The following is a 16842-nucleotide window of genomic DNA, read 5'->3' on the forward strand; positions in this document are numbered from 1 at the left end:
GGAGCAGCTGTGATGCTGTCAGAAAGAGGGCTATTCTCTCTCTAACCACAGGTGAAGGTGTGAACATAAAAACACAAAAAGAGGAAGTGTGCCCTAGCAGGCCCTCACTTTGTGAAATGACAGTTAAAATGTTTTTATCGTTTCTTTTTCTGTTACAGTGGACACAACCTCTACTGAAACAGATGAAGGACATTTTTTAGATGTTGAATTAAGAAGTAATGTTTACATATAACTGGGTAATTAATTCCCTCATGATGAGACGATGTGTCTTCATTAGCTTCAGGCTTCGACAGGCAGAGGAAATCCTGTCTGTAGCTCAAAGCATCTGTAAAACTAAGTGAGGTAGAGTACAGGTTGTCTGTTTGTATCACCAGTTTACCATGTCTGAACTGTAAAGTCTTGTTTTTAACATCTTTCCATACTTCTGTTCTCCATCAGGACAATTTCATCCTTTTGTGACTTACACTCATATTATCTTTGTTTTGCACTTTGTTTTTAAGGTTTGAAAAAGTCTTTTTACTCTATTTTTAAAGGATTTCTTTTCTACTAACATGTAAGTCAACATAGAAGTTGGACCGCACAGTTGATTGGGTTTCAAGGTGGTGCAAAAATAGGTCACTGCTCGCCCCTATGAGGACTCTTTCATGGTGTTCTCAGAGCTGTGGCCAGTAGATAAATAGAAGCTTTACTTTCATATACAACTAAACTTTGTTTGCAGCAATCCTGTACAACATTGCAAAGTAGGTGCTCTTACAATGTATACAAAATCTGCAGTGCGTCTTTGTTGAACTAAAATACCAACTTTCCATTCATCATGTGAAGGAAATAAACTAAATGTGAAAGCAAATGGCCTCAAGAATTCATTTGTCAATCATTTATAAACTGTTCTGAGGAGTGACGCCCTTGATGCTGGATGAATTTATACCATAGATAAGACATTTTACAGTGGATCAATAATTGGCATTGAAGTGGAAGGTGACTTTTGTGATCAAACAACCGAAAATGTGTAGCCATTAGCACCAGAGTAGTGGCCTGTTGGCCCAGCTGTATAAGTGGGCGATGAGGTTAGTTGGCCTACTTGTCGCAGTGGTCACTGGTTGAACTATTTGCTGCACGTCTTCTAACCCTGCTGTCTAACCCCCACATTTCCTGTCCCTCATCAGCTGTCCTATCAATCAATTTTTGCCCTTTTTATTTATTTATTCATTTTTTAAATGCAAATAAATAAATTTCTCTTAAAAAAGAAAAAACTCTTCAAGCAAGCCAATGGTGCCATAATGCTCCAGGCTTTTTTTCCTGGGACTTTTTCTTTTTTAATAACCAAAGGCAACAGTACAATTAAATTGCCAATTTTAAAGGTTTGTTCATTCTCTTTATCAAAAATCATGTGATAAACTGCGATGACTTTAGGGAGCAACTGTTTCAAAAAGTAAGATACATGCCCAGAATAGTTTTAGAGAACTAATGACGGCCCAATATGTATCAGATATCAATTGCTAATAAGGAATTGAAAGCAGATGTGTGACTGATGATAGGACAAAGATGCAGACATGGTGGAGATTGTAAAAAAAATAATAAAAACAATCTCACACACACACACACACACACACACACACACACACACACACACACACACACACACACACACACACACACACACACACACACACACACACACACACACACACATATATATATATTCCCCTTTTCTCTGTCTTACACAATTTTTTGGCACAGTATATATTTATAAAAGTTGTATTAAAAAGCTCCAGCTAAGGCAACAATAGCAAGAATAATAATAAAGATGATTAATACCTTGCACTTCCTTATTGTACATGTGATGACATGAATATGTGCAGCATGGTGGTCACAGAAGGGGAATGGAAACTAGTCGACTTTTTCTCAGCAGAGGAAACGACAGCTGTACAGCACAAGCCTGAGAGGATCTTTCATCGTATTTGCAGGTTGGATCCTGAGAAGACATGATGCATTCGTTCAGATGGTTTCTGATTTTCCTGTTTCTTTACTTTAAAGGTATTTTACACTTTCCATTGTTAACTGCTTACACAAAACTCAGTTGAACCGGTAGTACTTCCTGTCTGTTATTGTGTCCTCTTATAGGTAAATGTCCTTTGGAGTAAAACAATTGAAGAAGTCTTTTATTTATTTATGTATTTATTTATTTATTTATGCATTTTCTTTCTTGTAGTTCTTCAAACTGAAGCCTCCTCTTGGACTGCCAGGGTGCCCCCCTCAGTTAAAGGTCTTGTTGGTTCCTGTGTGGTGATCCCCTGCACATATGACTATCCGGATCCGGGGAAAACACTCTCTGGATTCACTGGGATATGGATCAATGAAGCACATGAGATAATCTATCACCCAGTTCAGAGCAAAGCACATCAGCAATATCAGACTCGGACGGAGCTGCTCGGAGACGCCAGTCAGAAGAATTGTTCACTGATGATTGATCCACTTCAACAAGGTGACCAGGGGCCCTTTTTTTTCAGGATTGAAATGGCTGATCATGAAAAGTATTCTTTCAGACAAAGCCCCGTCTCCATTACAACAATCGGTAAGTTATAGTTACTACTTTGAACTACCAGCCATGACAACTTTTCTTAGGAGTCTCTTTTCAGTGGTCACTTTTGATTATTTTATGCTTTTAAGAAGATCATTACACCATAGCCGAACAGTTAAAATAAATGAATAAATAAATCAGTAATTCAGTTTCCTGTTCAACAAATCCACTTTATTCATGAAGCACCAAACAATATGTCTTAAGATCAGCTTAATGAAGAGCAGGTTATGACTGTACTCTTTCATCAGAGAAACCAAACATCAATCCACCATGAGCCTGCAATTGGCAACAAGTGTAACAGGCAAGAGAATAACCAAAGGTGTAATATCACCTGCACAGGCCAAGAGTCTTAAGAACTCCTAAATGCACAGCAGTGTAAATTTTGCTGTCTAATATTTGAAAGCTAAGCTTCACAACTGTTGCCTCAAATCATCAGTTTTGGTTCACTGGCAAACAAAACTCAATTAGTAATACCAGAGGTCATCTAGGTTTTAACTCATGCTGACCAATTGATTTTAAGTTCCCAATTTCGGTAACAGAAACTCCTCTTTCTTTAAATAGATAGATTCTATCATAGAAAGTCTTTGTCAGAAGGATGAGTGATATCAACTTAAAACACCAGTCTTTTCAAGAGCTAATCTAAACCAAATTCTGTTCTCAATGGACTTTCAAATCTGATTCAAGACCTTGAAATATGTGAAAAACAGTTTTATCAAAGAAAAGCGCCTCTTAAGGAGCAAATGTAGCCAAGACAACTTACCTAGAAAGTTTCTGACCGAGCATTGTTAGGTCATAAAAAGAGATTTGATCAAAGCACTAATGAGATAGAAGAAGTTCCTCAGAAGCATTATCACATCCCAAATAAAACAGGTAATATCTGTTTAAACTTTTAGCTCACATTCATTGAAAGAATTATACATCAGGTGTTTCTTGTGTTGTAGGATATTAAAAGGTTTAATATAGCCTTGTCTAAATGCATGTGCCAGTGATTATGACTGTACTTGTCCTTACAGTCGAACCAGAGCCGATCAGTTTCTCAGTGAAGACTGAAGTACAGGAGGGCGAGAATGTGTCTGCGTCCTGCTCGGTGTCTCACTCCTGTCCTGCCTCTCCTCCTGTCTTTGACTGGAGTCATACTGGAGTGAAACATTTCCAACATCAGCAACCCAGCCCAGGCCAGTGGAGAGCAACATCAACTCTGACCTTTCAGCCGACCAAGGCCGATCATCAGAAGAGTTTACAATGCACTGTGCGATACAAAGGAGGGATGCACAGGGTTGCATCCAAGGTCCTCAGAGTTAAATGTAAGTGCGCAACATATAATTATTGGTGTAATGATAACGTTGTGTAAACTTAGAGCTTTTCATTTCATCAGCATTGTGGCAACCCCAAAATCCTGAGCAATGACATTTGTCTTGCCAAAGATAGCACTAAAAATATTATACTATTGAAATTGTGCAAATTTGTTATATTATTATATTATATTATATTATATTATATTATATTATATTATATTATATTATATTATATTATATTATATTACATTATATTACATTATATTATATTATATTACATTATATTATAGAATAAAATAGATTAGAATGAACTTTATTCATCCTTATAGGAAAATTCAGGTGAAATTATTAAAAAAAAAAAAAAAAAATTCCCAAAGGCTCATGTCCTATTAGTTAGAGAGTTATGAAGCCTAATGACGATCATATTTTAATATATAAACTGGTATCAATATAACTGACAGTAACAATTATTATCAAATGTATTATACAATATAATATAATATAATATAATATAATATAATATAATATAATATAATATAATATAATATAATGTAATATAATTTAATATGATATAATATAATATAATATAATATAATGTAACATAATATAATATAATATAATATAATGTAATATACTATAATATAATATAATATAATATAATATAATATAATATAATATAATGTAATATAATATAATATAATATAATATAATATAATATAATATAATATAGTATTTTCATTATGTTATATCATATTATATTACATTATATTATATTATATTATATTATATTATATTATATTATATTATATTATATTATATTATATTATATTATATTATATTATATTACATTACATTATGTTGTATTACATTACATGTAATTCAATATATTTCCAGACTTTGAACAAAAATCTTTTGCATGGCCCTAAGATTCAAGCTTATAGGTTTAATTCTTGCCACTTTTTGTTTCATTGTACATTACAAACAAAAAAAAACAACCGAATTATTAAATGCTTTAGTTGCATTGGTTGCATTAAGTGAAAATTGTGTGATGAAGTCCTCATCTCCTATTTTTGTAACATTTACAAAGACTCAACAAGATAATAAGATGATAAGAATTCCTTTCTCATTTTAATCTATCTTGAGATTAAGTGCTTTGCAGCATTCAGGAAGTTTAAATAGCATTAAAAAATACTTTTTCACAGGCAGAAACCTTGGGTAGAATGTGACCCATGTTAGACAGACATCTGCCCAAGTCAGTGTGTCATCCTGGTTAAAAACAACCAACACAGCCCCTGGAGCAAGGATGAAACTAATGAATTAGAAATATGAAATTTAAAGCGAACCAAACTCAGGACATGAACAGGCCAAGTTTGAAGTTGAGGTTTGGTTTCAGGTTTATTAGCTTATTTTCCATGTCATGTAATGTGTTTGTGTTTTACCAGCACTCATACTGTATATTTATTTATAGGAGCTTCCAGAGTTAAATCAGGCTGAGAAGCTGTTCGGGGGTTTACAGTCATCATGTGTTCACTCCCTGGAAAAAGAGCATCACAATGTCTGTAACTGTCTTTTATTCCTGGTGAGCTGTCTATGCACAGAGTTTCTCACTGGAAAGAAATCTTAAACTTCAAATTTAGACATGAGAATCTGCTCTCTTTGACATTTCATGTTTCAGCCGGCCGGTGTGAATCTGTGTCCCAATGCATCTCAGCATTGACTTTGTATGTAATCTTGATGCGCATCTTTGCAAATTTGCGTCCGGGGTGGCCATGGCATAAGGCTTCCTACTCCACAAACCCCCTTCGTCCTGGTTGGTCAGCCCAGTAGCAGCCTGTCAGAGACGTAGCTGTGGGCAGACCTTGTTTGAAGCCTGCCTCTCATAAACCAGTCAGGAGATCCTTATGTGAAGGCCTCATCATTCCAGCAAGTCTCATGAAGATCAAATGCTACTTTAAAACAGACTATTCAGCGTGTGAATTTGTAGCTGTGTGAAAATCTGCACATTTATGGACATCCAGCATTGTTACGTCATGTCTATGTTTAAAACTAGAGAAAAACAAACAAACAACAAAACAAAAAAACAACAACAGCTTAATGCCTCTACTTTAACATACATCTTGTATGCCATGTCCATGTCCATGCAGATGCACCAGTGAATGTGAAAGTTGAGTACAACCCAAATGTGAAAGAGGGGGGGACTGTAAGGCTGAAATGTTCAAGCGATGCTAACCCTGAGGCCAGCAGCTACGAGTGGTATAATGAAAAAGATGCTCAGCTGTACCGAGGAAAAGTCTTCACGCTGCAAAACGTCTCCAGACACGCTGCAGATCTGTACTGCACTGCCATTAATACGATGGGACGAGGCAGGTCAAGCCTGGTGCAGATCAGTGTGTTACGTAAGTCAACGACACATGCTGAAAATGTGTTTCATTTGTACTCAGAAGTCGGAATTTCCCAGTTCCCAGTGAGAATGCCCAACTGGAACATCCCCCAGGTTGGAATTTCTGACTGGGAATTCGGAGTACTCACACCACCCCCGAGTTCCCGGGATAAAATTCAGAGTTCAGGGGTAAACAGTAATTAAGCTCCTGTCAGATTCTTTTTATTATTTATTCTTCTAGAATTTCTGACCAGAGTTCGTCACAAAAAATCGGCAGTATACATAGTATTATCTGATGTCTATATACAGAAATACTGCTGCTATGGCAAGTTTTTCCAACTTGGCATCTGGAACGCTTAACTTGGAGATGACATCATTCACACTCCCGACTTCCCAGTTCTGAGTATAAATGGAATGCAGCCTTATTTGTTAAATTTCCGTGCGGAACCAACAACGCAAATCATTGTCAGTGCTCTGTATTGATTCAAAGTTGAATCAGCTCTCTGGGGCCCCCTTTTGGCTTGGGGCCCCAAGCTCTTGCCTGCTCTGCCTATTTGCATGCAGCGCCTCTGCTCAGAGGTTCATGCTCTTGCTATTGGGGCCTCTGAACTGTGAAATAACCTACCTGCTTGATCCAGTTTGCATAATCAGGAACTAAAACTTGATTCAAAAAAGCCTTGATCTCTTTGCCAGTTTATATTCATTCTCTTTTAAACACATCATAATCAATCATAACATTTTTTAAACTGTAAAATTTTGAGCTGTCACATGCCACATGTCTTGTGCTTCCAGATGCTCCTGAGATAAAGACTGCATCCTCCTGCTCCTTAGAGGCAGACGAGGTCAAGTGTGTGTGCATTGCAGAGTCCAGACCTCCAAGCATGGTCCATTTTGTGCTTCCTGACAGAGCCCTGCCCAAAGTAAGGGTAGAGAAACATGGACCAGTTACCATTGGGACTCTGCAGGTCGAGGCTGGATCTTCTGACTTTGTCCACTGCCTGGCAAACAACACGCAGGGCACCGCCAACCTCACGCTCTATTTCCCCGTGAACAGTAAGCAGAATTTTTTGGCCCACTGACATTTATGTGAAGACTGAATAAGTGAAACCCACATGTTTTGAGCAAAATCTGTTTTCTTTTTGAACAGGTAAGATGCAGAATCTGTTTGTTTACATAGCCAGCGGGGCAGGTGCGATTGTGGCGATAGTAATAATCGTAGTGGGAGTAAAAAAATGGTAAGAGCATTTTCCCTGTCATCACATTACATTTTTATCTCTAGTTTCTCTTTTCAGCCACAGATCACTTTTGAAGTTTTGGATGTTTGGTTTCAGTGGTTGTGTGAGGTGTCGATGTTTTTTCAAAGTCCTTAAATGAAGAACTTTACTCTGCCAGCAGGGGGAGGACTGAGGCTGTGGCAACAACCCATTTGAGCACCATGAAGGCAGAAAAAGATGTGGAGCCTTGTCAGTATACTGCGACTAAAAGGTTAAATTCATCACACACACACAAACACACAAAAAAATGCTTATCTGGTATAGTGAGGATAAATTGAGGAATTTAAAATCAATGTTTTCTTTTTCCATCTTCAGGAAAACAAAGCCCTATGATAATGTTAATTTCCAAGCTGCTGGTGCTTTTGATCACGTTTACGGCAACATGGAAGTATGTCACTTTTTTTTTCTCTTTTTCTCTCTTTGTGAGTTCAAGGCTGAGAAATATATTTTCCATTTGTTTCTTTTAGACCGACCTGGATGATGCAATATACGCCAACGTGTAACAGGAAGGAGAACAATGGTTTCACTGGAAAAATGACTGCACATGCAAGACGTGTGAAGACGTGACTTATGTGCGTGAAGAAAGTGAAAGAGTTTATTGATTTACCATTTTTTCTATAGATTATAAACATTATTTTTTATCCATCTCCTGTGATGCATTTATATGAGAAGACAGTAACTCATGTCTCAAATGATTTGCTTTGTTTCTGCACCTTTGTTTTAAAATGCTGCCTCTTCTTTTTAAACTTCTTTTGAGTCGTAAGTTTTGAGAAATGCCTGTAAAATGTAAGTAAACTGTGTGTCATTGTCTCTATCTTTGGTGTCTCTTCATTTTCACACAATATCTATCACTCTGTTTCAAGACACAAGGTGAAGGTCACACTGAGGCGAAACAGTTATATTTCCTGCGAAGAGATTAATCTATCAAAGTGACACGTGAGGCTATTACAGTGAAAATTCTATTTCCTGTTGACTTACATTTGAAGAAAAGCCAGAAATGTTGACCTGTTTATTCAGTGATGCCCCTTTAAGGCATCAAAGCACAAAGGTACTGAACATGTACTGCATGTATATGTATTGTATTATTCAACAGTCTCAAGAATGATGTGAATGTTTTTTGAGAGCTACACACACACACACGGCAGCCGCACTGACAGACCACACATGATGCTTACATTAATATTTAGTCTGAAAGGGTTTCAGTGTACAGAGAGGCAAAGAGGAAGCTGGGTAAAGGCTTACCTCAAAAAGAGAAATGCTTAAGTGATTACTTCCCACAGTTTAAAACAATATTTTACTTTTAACACCGAGACCAGACTTTAAATGACCCACTCAAGGAGACATTACAGCCCACATGTCAAAGCTCTGGGTAGATTTGAATGTGAATATTTGGTGGAAAAGGTACATAGATATAAACCTCATGAGTACCCTATGTTTGAACTGTGTCCGCCCAAAGCTGAGTTTTGAGATTTTGAGTGACAATGAAAAACATTTTGAAATACTAAAGTTGGTGTTTTTGTGGAAAGACAATGCTTTTAGATGGTGTGTATCTCCATATTTTACCCTCCTACTTCAGCAACATCAAAAAGGTCAACACAATGACAGAGTTGCATCATTTATTGTTTTGCAGGCACAGTAGGTTGTACTAATGAGAAAACACAAGAAGAAGAAGAGGAGGAGGAGGAGAAGCATGACAGAGTGTGCGGAAAAAAATAACAAAATTCACCCCTGGTCTAACAATCCATTTTTGTTATTGGGCTACAGAGTGATGTATTTCTCACGTTGACCAAAAGGTGATTTTTATTTCAGATGTGAATGATGGTGGAGTTCTGAGCCACCTTCCCTCCCCTGTACTTCACCGTGCACGTTAGAGTCTTGTTGAAGTCAGACAACAGAGGGGTAAAGGTCACGGTTGACACCATCTCCCACTTCCATTCATTCCGCTTCTTCGATCGCTGTGTGATGGATCCTCTGTGATTCCAGGAGAGCTTCGGGGGCATAGCCGGGCAGGAGTGAGTCACTGAGCAGGAGGCTGTTATTTTGTCGCTCACCTGCACTGACAGAGAAGGGGGCTTGGGTTCACCTGTGGGATGAAAACATTAAACTATTATAAACTGTTCACATTTCCCAAACATGATGTGTAGGGTTTGTTTTCAAGAAATGCACTCACGTATGATGTCGATGGTCACTGCATTTTTAATGTAGGAGAAGCGCATGCCCAGTGACAATTCGATAGCGAAGTAGAAAGGGCCTGTGTCTGTACTCCTGACTCCATCTAGAAGCATGGTGCAGTTACGTGACCGCAAATCTCCCAGAAACATGGTCCGTTGTCTGTACTCCTTTGACAGCTCCCGGTGAGGAAGATTGGTTGAGATAATTTGATTCCCTTTTTTCCAGAACCCTCTCCACCAATGCTGAATACCCTTTCTGTTGGCATCTGGGTAAGAGTAGGAGCAGGGAATAACCACACAACAGCTCTGCAGGGCAGGGATCCTCGGTGGCACACTGACAGTCCATGTTTTTTTAGCTGACTGGACATGAGGAATCACTGAAAACACAGTCATTAAATACCAAATATTGCTGAAATGTTTTAATCATCTTTTTGGTCTAAGACTCACCTTGTACACACAGAAAGAGAAGCCAAAACTCCAGCTGCATGCTGATGAGAAAGAATATGAAAGAAGTAAAAAAAAAAAAAAAAAACGTTTACACAAGAACAAAGAAAGTTTCCTCAGAAATCCGTTTTTCGCTCACCTTTGGATCTTTCTCACAACGTCCCTTAGCTTTGTGTGGTGTCTCGATGTTTCATAGTTATATATAGTCCAGCCTCACCCATAGATATTGACAGTGTTACCAGTTGTGTTACAAAGCACTGGACTCAAACTGTGAATCTGTATTTGAAAAAAGCAACAATGGTTGCCAGGAACAAGACAAATATTGTTGTGGTTACATTTGAATGGTTCTTCAAGGACACAGGAAGAATTCCTCTGAGCAGTGAGTTCCAGTAAAGCTCTGAAGTGACACTTTGCTGCACTTGAAATAGAAAAAAAACCTGAAAGGAATGCTTTGTGGTAAAAGCCAACACTTGTTGTCAACATTGATATTTTATCATTAATGGGGCCCTCACACCTTTTAATAAAGGCCTGTGGTTAATTTTTTTTTTTTTAAGTCAAAAGTGTATTTCATCTTTTACCAACACAGCCTCTTTCTAATCATGCACTTTTCAAAAAAAAAGGAAAATACCAGAGTTTCATTTAAGTAAACCTCCTGAGGGGAAATTTCCCAGCTTGTACAGCCTTGTTGTTCAGGGGCGCAGCTGAGTTTTTGTTCTCATGTCATGGTCAGCCACATTCAGAAACTTCTAAGTAGCTTTTATATGCTTAATCTGGCATCTCTAATACACAACTGTTAGAGACTACATCAAAACAAAAGAACTCAATTATTTCAGTTGGACTTAATTTGCAGGAAAGATTTAACATAAGTAAGATCTTAATTTCTTAAAAGGATGTGTGCAGCGAGTGTCTCATCACAGGAGTCTGAAAATAATGAGTATCATATTAATTAAGACTTAAAGTTAAAGATACTGTGAGGAGGACCTGTTTTAAGTGGACTGCCTCGCCACCTTCTGGCCCAGTCTCATGCACACTGTCATAAAGATGCAACTTTTAACAACATGTGTGTTTGTTTTGGAACAAACTTTCTTTGATCAAGGCAACTTTTTACTGGATACAACGTGACATGGTCAGGTATTTATCAGAACAGTTCAGGGTTCTTGCACCATTTAAAAAGTCAAATTTATGCTTTTTAAGACATTTTTTAAACCAAAACAAATATAGTTAACAACCCCAAAATTTCATTCTGTTGACGAAAAAAAAGTCACTTTATTTGCTTTAAACACAATCACAACTCACGGTTGAGGTTTGTGTGATTCAAATCCAAGTCGACAACACAAACTTTTTATGCCCCAAAAAACAAATAGACAAAACACTGACCGCACACAAGACACTTTACCAGACGCAGAGTCCTACTCTCTGCTATCACATACTGGTTTGATCCTATATCCTCATATGTGATTGGATGCATTGCTGCCATGCTGTTAATCAAAACAAAGTTCTGCCACGAGCAGAGCAGAGCAACTGAGTAAGAGCTGAGCAATGAAAAGAAAAATGTGTGAATCTAACTCGTACTCGGTGGGAGTCAGCTTTTCCAATTCACTTCAAAGCATCAGCTCATATACATAAGAGCGGTATAACTAACACACTTCTTAATGGTACCTTTGAGTGTTTTGCTTAAAATAAACTCAAGAAACAGAATTCGGATATGTCCTCTTACCAGAAATTTCAGAATTCAAGATTCATTCAGTCAAAAAGGATAGATATTTATATAATCTTAATAAAATGATTTGCAGCAGAACAAAGTAAAAGTTAGCCAAACTGGTGAGCCATTTGAAGAACCGGAGAGTTTTTGACCAAACACACCCTACATATTCTCGACTGTCAGTTAAGTTTTCTCAGCTGTGGCTAAAGAGGGGCTCTCGAACAACTTCCTCTACTTGTTCACACATCTGACAGTTCTTTCCCAAATGTCAAAACATGCTGTTTCAGAGAGGTGTAAAGGACTCTTTCAGTGAACAGAATCCTTCATATCCAGGTCAGGTTCTCCATGAGACATTCACATACACCTATGATAATGACACAGTCACCCTCAGTATTTCTCAGAGAGACTTTTGGTTCATGCACTCGTTGATGAATTCTGACGTCCATCTCAGCGAGAAAGCCATATACTGTGGTCTGTTCTCTTTTTTTGGTCTTGACTTCCCCACCCACTTCTTTGAATTCACTGCTCTCTGAAACACACCAGAGAATTTTCATTCAGTGTTACACTCAACATCATTTTGAGGACACACAAAGTTCAACCAGCTCATCTGACTCTCTCTCACAGTGAGTATTTATTTATATGCCACAGACATTCCAAAAGCTACTTTTTTTAAAAATTACTTTTACTGACACCTTTATATCAAATTGTCAGAACTTAGCATTTTACTGTCTCCCTTTGCTCTCAACATATCCCACTGCTCAATTTTTTTATTTTAATTTATTTTTTTTGTGTGTGTGCGTTTGTGTTTTTCTCCACAGTAAATTTAAAAAGAGAGACAGTTAAACATGATCAGTTTGTAGCATGAGTTGAACTGAAGTTCTTTATTTTTCAGATGCAGCTGATTGGCCTGACTGAAGTCACTCTTATTCTAACCCTGACCTTTGTTTCAGAAAGTGGGTACCATTTTTATTTGTTGTCTTTATTGAGAACTACGTCTTGGAAAGTATGCATTTTAATGTATGTAATGTTGGTTTTATTTGAACACAGGTCTGGGAAATGAAGAATGGACTATAAAAGTTGACAGGACTTTTCATGTCCCAAGGGGCTCAGACCTGACTATACCTTGCAGATTCGACTGTCCAAGCTGTGATGGGAAAGTGTCGGTTTTCTGGAAGAGGCGGATAGGGAACAACTCTGATGGCAATGATAATAAGAAAAATGAATTTGTCTATCATGAGAATGAAAGCTTAGTGATGGACAGGTACAGACACAAGACAGGACTAGTTAAGGATGCCAAGGACGTTAAAAACTGCACCCTGAGGATCCAAAATGTCACATTAAGTGATGAAAATATCTACGTGAGATTGGAAACAGAGAAAAATAAGTACAGTTTCTTCAAGAAAACTGTCTCAATTTTTGTCTCTGGTGAGTACTTTATCACTGTTTTTTAATAGTTGGCTAACATTTATCTCCTTATGACTAGTCATGAAACCTTTCTGTCTCACAACAGGAGCTTTTTTATTCACCTTTCTATAATATGCCCTTTTACACCTCACATCTAACACAACGAAATAATTTACAAAAACATTTGCTGTACCACACGTGAACTTGTTCAATAAAAACAGTCCCACTTTTTTCCACATAGAAATACCCATTTCAGAAACAAGTACACCCACCCCAGAAGCTGGAACCAAAAGTAAGTTAATGAATTACATACTTTGTTCCTCAGTCAGTTTCAGTCAGTAAAGCAACAAACTGTTATCGCTTCAGCTTTATTTAGGCGGATCTGCTCACAGTGACTGTAATTTCTTTCTTCAGAGAACAACCAAAACAATTCATCAGCGATTTTGTACACAGCCATCTTTGTGCCGGTTTCTGCTCTCATGATCATCGTAATTCTTGTTGGAACTTTTTGTTTTATAAAACAAAGAAGGTAACATCACTTAAAACTGATTTCAAAATAAGCATGGAGCTAATAAACAGCAAAAGAATAACACAATTTTACTTAGACTTTCACAGAAGTGCATTCTCATGTTAAAAACTATCACTACATTACAGATGCATTTCAAGGGGGAAAAATCAATTTGCAACAATGACATAAAAAGTAAAACCTATTTTTGATACATATGTCACTTCTCTCAACAATTACTCTTTCTTTCATAAACAGGAAGCAGTCTTTCACAAGAGAGGACTCTGGATATTATGCTAATTTTAGCAGACCATCGTCAAACAACGCCAAAAGGTTCGGGTTCTGAATCAAAAATTAGAAAAGTGAAGAAGAATAGTAGTAGTGGCTTGACACATAACAAAGTTTAGTTTAAGTTTAGATAATTCATATTGAATAAGAGACAGAGGAAGTCTGAAGACTAGATGCAGACTTCTCTTCTTTTTTGACTGTGTTAAAGTTTAAACTGATCTGTTTTGTCTCCACAGTGAGGTATCTTCAAAAAAAATTGACAACCTTCCAGAAATGAATGATGTTGAAGATCCGGTCTATGTCAATGTAAAGGTAAAGTCTGTAATGTGATCAGCTTTTAGGTTCTGTTTTAATGTCACTGGCAGATAAAGATTGGCATGCAGTTGTGATGGGCTGCAGGGTAGTGATGAGTTAGTGCTGTAACAGGAAAGTTCCTGGTGTGACCCCCTGCCTGGGCAGATCCCTGTCTGTGTGGAGTTTGTATGTTCTCCCCGAGCATGTGTGGGTTCTCTCTGGGCACTCTGGCTTCCTCCCAAAGCCCTAAAAAACATGCTCACCAAGCTAATTGGTCGCTCTACAAGGCCTGTAGGTGTGAGTGTGTGAGTGGTTGTGTTAGCATTCTGCTAAGCTCCAGCCCCACGACCCCAAGAGGAGAAAAAAGCATAGAAGAAATGGATGTGTAAAAATCTGATGCTCATTAACAACAAATGCAACATTGACTTTAACTTCACCTAGGGGAGCTGATTTTACTCCAAATGCAGGTTTCAATGTCCCATTTTTGGAAACACCTGTGTTTGCTTTTTTCTGTAAACGTCCTTGTACTGAACCAACTTATCAGTTTAATACTATTTGATTCAAAGCAGACAGGTGTTTTTATGCATAGTACTGTGCTCACCATCATGCAAACAAATAAAAAAGAGCCTCCAATTAAGAAAAACAATGTTTTCCCTGCAGGACCCTGTGGATCGGATGGACCAAAACATAGACAACACCAACAACATTTATGCAAATGTGAATTACTCAAGATAGAAGAAAAACTGCATGTGATATTGACTTTAACAATGTATTATAAGTTTATTAATGCCTTTGTGCAACCATGTGTCATAGTATGTTTGATGGAGGATGATTGTTAAAAGATTGGTAATATGTCATGATTTAAGAACATTGTTAAAGTGCTTAGCCTCATATTCTATCGCTCAGGTGTGAGTGTTAAGAAGATGAGAGGAGTGCTCTGTAGATACAGTCCACTGCTGTAAGTCATGGTGGCATTTTGCTTACCTGTGCTAGAGAGAGAATGTCAGTTCAGGAGTTCACAGCAGCAGCAGCAGCAGCAGCAGCACACATACTGTATATACTAAATCAGCTCTGTGATAGTTTATGCTTTTTCATTAAGAGACAGTCAGACATGGCTTCCTTGGTGGTTAATGGATGGACTTTAAACAGGTTCATCTGAGGCCAAGAATCCAACAGATCTGCTGCATACAGTGCCTATTTACATCTGAATAACACAAAACTATCACCAAGGGGTAAACAAATGCTGAAAAAGGCAAAAGTATACGGCTGCCCCCTTTCTTTTGTGCAGATGAAGCTACTGCAGTGTGGACAAGGGCCTGTTTGCACCAACAGCAGTTTTTGCACTTGCAAGACCCTTGTTTTAAAATCTAAACTAAACAAATCCAGCATTTAGACAATGTTTGCTGCATGAAGTAGGACAGAACCAAAAAGTGGTTAATCAGTTAAAAACACCTTACAGATCTGCATTTCATGTTCACTGCAACAAAGGTTCATTGGACATCAGCATTACACATCCTTAACTTTAATGGGGAATCTGTACAGAGCAGAAACTGATGAAAACGTTACAAAAACAAACAAAATAAGTCTTTTTAGCCCTGTTTACTTGTAGTCTCTGTTTGCATATAACTCAATGTGACAACCACAATAAACATAAGAATATAAGAAAACTCTGAGACATGTTCCCTTTGCTTTGAGTAACACATCGTGTGATTGTTCTCTGTTGCTGGTTTTAATATGTTGAAATGGAATGACTCCTGAGGCTCAAAACCGTCAGTTTGGCCCTTTGTTGCACCATTTGGTGTGACAGGAAATGATAATAAGTATTTAGCACATCAGTTTTGCAAGGTGTTTGTAAAAACACCCTCAAAGCTGGAGTTCTGTTTTCTGTAGAAGTGTTTCATGTGAAAGCATTTCTTGTGCCCAGGTCAAAGTTCATCACACTGTGTTTTAATTTGTGTTCTTGTTATGTTTGTGGATTCTGCTTCTGTGTAAAGTTCACTTTAAACTACTGGTTTTCCTTCTCGTATTAGGAAGTTACGAATTATTTCCTGTTAAGTCACAACTTCAAGACACAAAAGAATAAAAGGTTAAAAGGGATTGTTGTTGTCTTCCTTCACTAATGTACACTACTTGCCATTTTTCAACTCTCTGACTGATGCAGCAAGCTGAGCTTAGTAGTGTTGGTTTTCTGTGTAAAAGTCTGTGTAAAAGTCTGTGGTACAGAAAGAGGAAGTATGTGAAGATGTTTATGAGCTCATAGCTTTTAACCTGGCAAACAACATTTTTTGTACCAGTTAATTGACAGGATACTCTTTCCAGGATAATGTTAGACACTGAATTTGAATCTATTTAAACTCAACCAAACACACACACACACACACACACACACACACACACACACACACACACACACACACACACACACACACACACACACACACACACACACACACACACACACTAAAAACACAAAATAAATAAATAAAATCAGTCAAACATTAATATGA

At 37.6% G+C, this 16842-nt stretch overlaps 3 protein-coding genes across 4 annotated transcripts; 2 read left to right on the forward strand and 1 right to left on the reverse strand.

The window, feature by feature from the left end:
• The first annotated feature begins 1979 nt into the window (after positions 1 to 1979).
• Positions 1980 to 8195, forward strand: LOC141800451 (B-cell receptor CD22). The gene is made up of 9 exons (XM_074682990.1): positions 1980 to 2034; positions 2210 to 2572; positions 3592 to 3882; positions 6018 to 6269; positions 7046 to 7306; positions 7401 to 7488; positions 7646 to 7738; positions 7843 to 7915; positions 7995 to 8195. The coding sequence occupies exons 1-9, from the start codon at positions 1983 to 1985 to the stop codon at positions 8028 to 8030; spliced, it is 1509 nt and encodes a 502-aa protein (XP_074539091.1). The 5' UTR covers positions 1980 to 1982; the 3' UTR covers positions 8031 to 8195.
• Positions 8196 to 9147: 952 nt separating this feature from the next.
• Positions 9148 to 10421, reverse strand: LOC141800462 (sialic acid-binding Ig-like lectin 14). 2 transcript variants are annotated; one of them, XM_074683003.1, is made up of 4 exons: positions 10282 to 10421; positions 10146 to 10186; positions 9698 to 9964; positions 9148 to 9610 (listed from the first exon to the last, which is right to left on the reverse strand). In XM_074683003.1, the coding sequence occupies exons 2-4, from the start codon at positions 10183 to 10185 to the stop codon at positions 9333 to 9335; spliced, it is 585 nt and encodes a 194-aa protein (XP_074539104.1). In that variant the 5' UTR covers position 10186; positions 10282 to 10421; the 3' UTR covers positions 9148 to 9332. The 2 variants fall into 2 exon arrangements, with proteins under 2 accessions (XP_074539104.1, XP_074539103.1); XM_074683002.1 differs by having other exon boundaries at positions 9698 to 10075.
• A 1987-nt stretch (positions 10422 to 12408) lies between these two features.
• LOC141800460 (uncharacterized) lies at positions 12409 to 15374 on the forward strand. Its single transcript, XM_074683000.1, has 8 exons — positions 12409 to 12467; positions 12737 to 12797; positions 12892 to 13269; positions 13490 to 13540; positions 13663 to 13777; positions 14012 to 14086; positions 14278 to 14353; positions 14996 to 15374. The coding sequence occupies exons 2-8, from the start codon at positions 12737 to 12739 to the stop codon at positions 15068 to 15070; spliced, it is 831 nt and encodes a 276-aa protein (XP_074539101.1). The 5' UTR covers positions 12409 to 12467; the 3' UTR covers positions 15071 to 15374.
• The last annotated feature ends 1468 nt before the right edge of the window (positions 15375 to 16842 follow it).

Source organism: Halichoeres trimaculatus, unplaced genomic scaffold (genome assembly GCF_033239565.1).
Source record: "Halichoeres trimaculatus isolate MK-OKI-2021-1 unplaced genomic scaffold, fHalTri1.1 fHalTri1_scaffold_12, whole genome shotgun sequence".
Lineage (NCBI taxonomy): Eukaryota > Metazoa > Chordata > Actinopteri > Labriformes > Labridae > Halichoeres > Halichoeres trimaculatus.

Excerpts from the sequence above, each read along its gene's own strand:
- LOC141800451 (XM_074682990.1), top strand. The coding sequence starts at position 1,983 with ATGATGCATTCGTTCAGATGGTTTCTGATTTTCCTGTTTCTTTACTTT. Across the intron at positions 7,489-7,645 it reads GTAGTGGGAGTAAAAAAATG|CAGGGGGAGGACTGAGGCTG; the intron begins GTAAGAGCATTT and ends TTACTCTGCCAG. Across the intron at positions 7,739-7,842 it reads CAGTATACTGCGACTAAAAG|GAAAACAAAGCCCTATGATA; the intron begins GTTAAATTCATC and ends TTCCATCTTCAG.
- LOC141800462 (XM_074683002.1), bottom strand. The coding sequence starts at position 10,185 with ATGCAGCTGGAGTTTTGGCTTCTCTTTCTGTGTGTACAAG. Across the intron at positions 10,076-10,145 it reads TCTCTTTCTGTGTGTACAAG|TGATTCCTCATGTCCAGTCA; the intron begins GTGAGTCTTAGA and ends CTGTGTTTTCAG. Across the intron at positions 9,611-9,697 it reads AGTGACCATCGACATCATAC|GTGAACCCAAGCCCCCTTCT; the intron begins GTGAGTGCATTT and ends TTCATCCCACAG.
- LOC141800460 (XM_074683000.1), top strand. The coding sequence starts at position 12,737 with ATGCAGCTGATTGGCCTGACTGAAGTCACTCTTATTCTAACCCTGACC. Across the intron at positions 13,541-13,662 it reads CCCAGAAGCTGGAACCAAAA|AGAACAACCAAAACAATTCA; the intron begins GTAAGTTAATGA and ends TTCTTTCTTCAG. Across the intron at positions 14,087-14,277 it reads TCGTCAAACAACGCCAAAAG|TGAGGTATCTTCAAAAAAAA; the intron begins GTTCGGGTTCTG and ends TTGTCTCCACAG.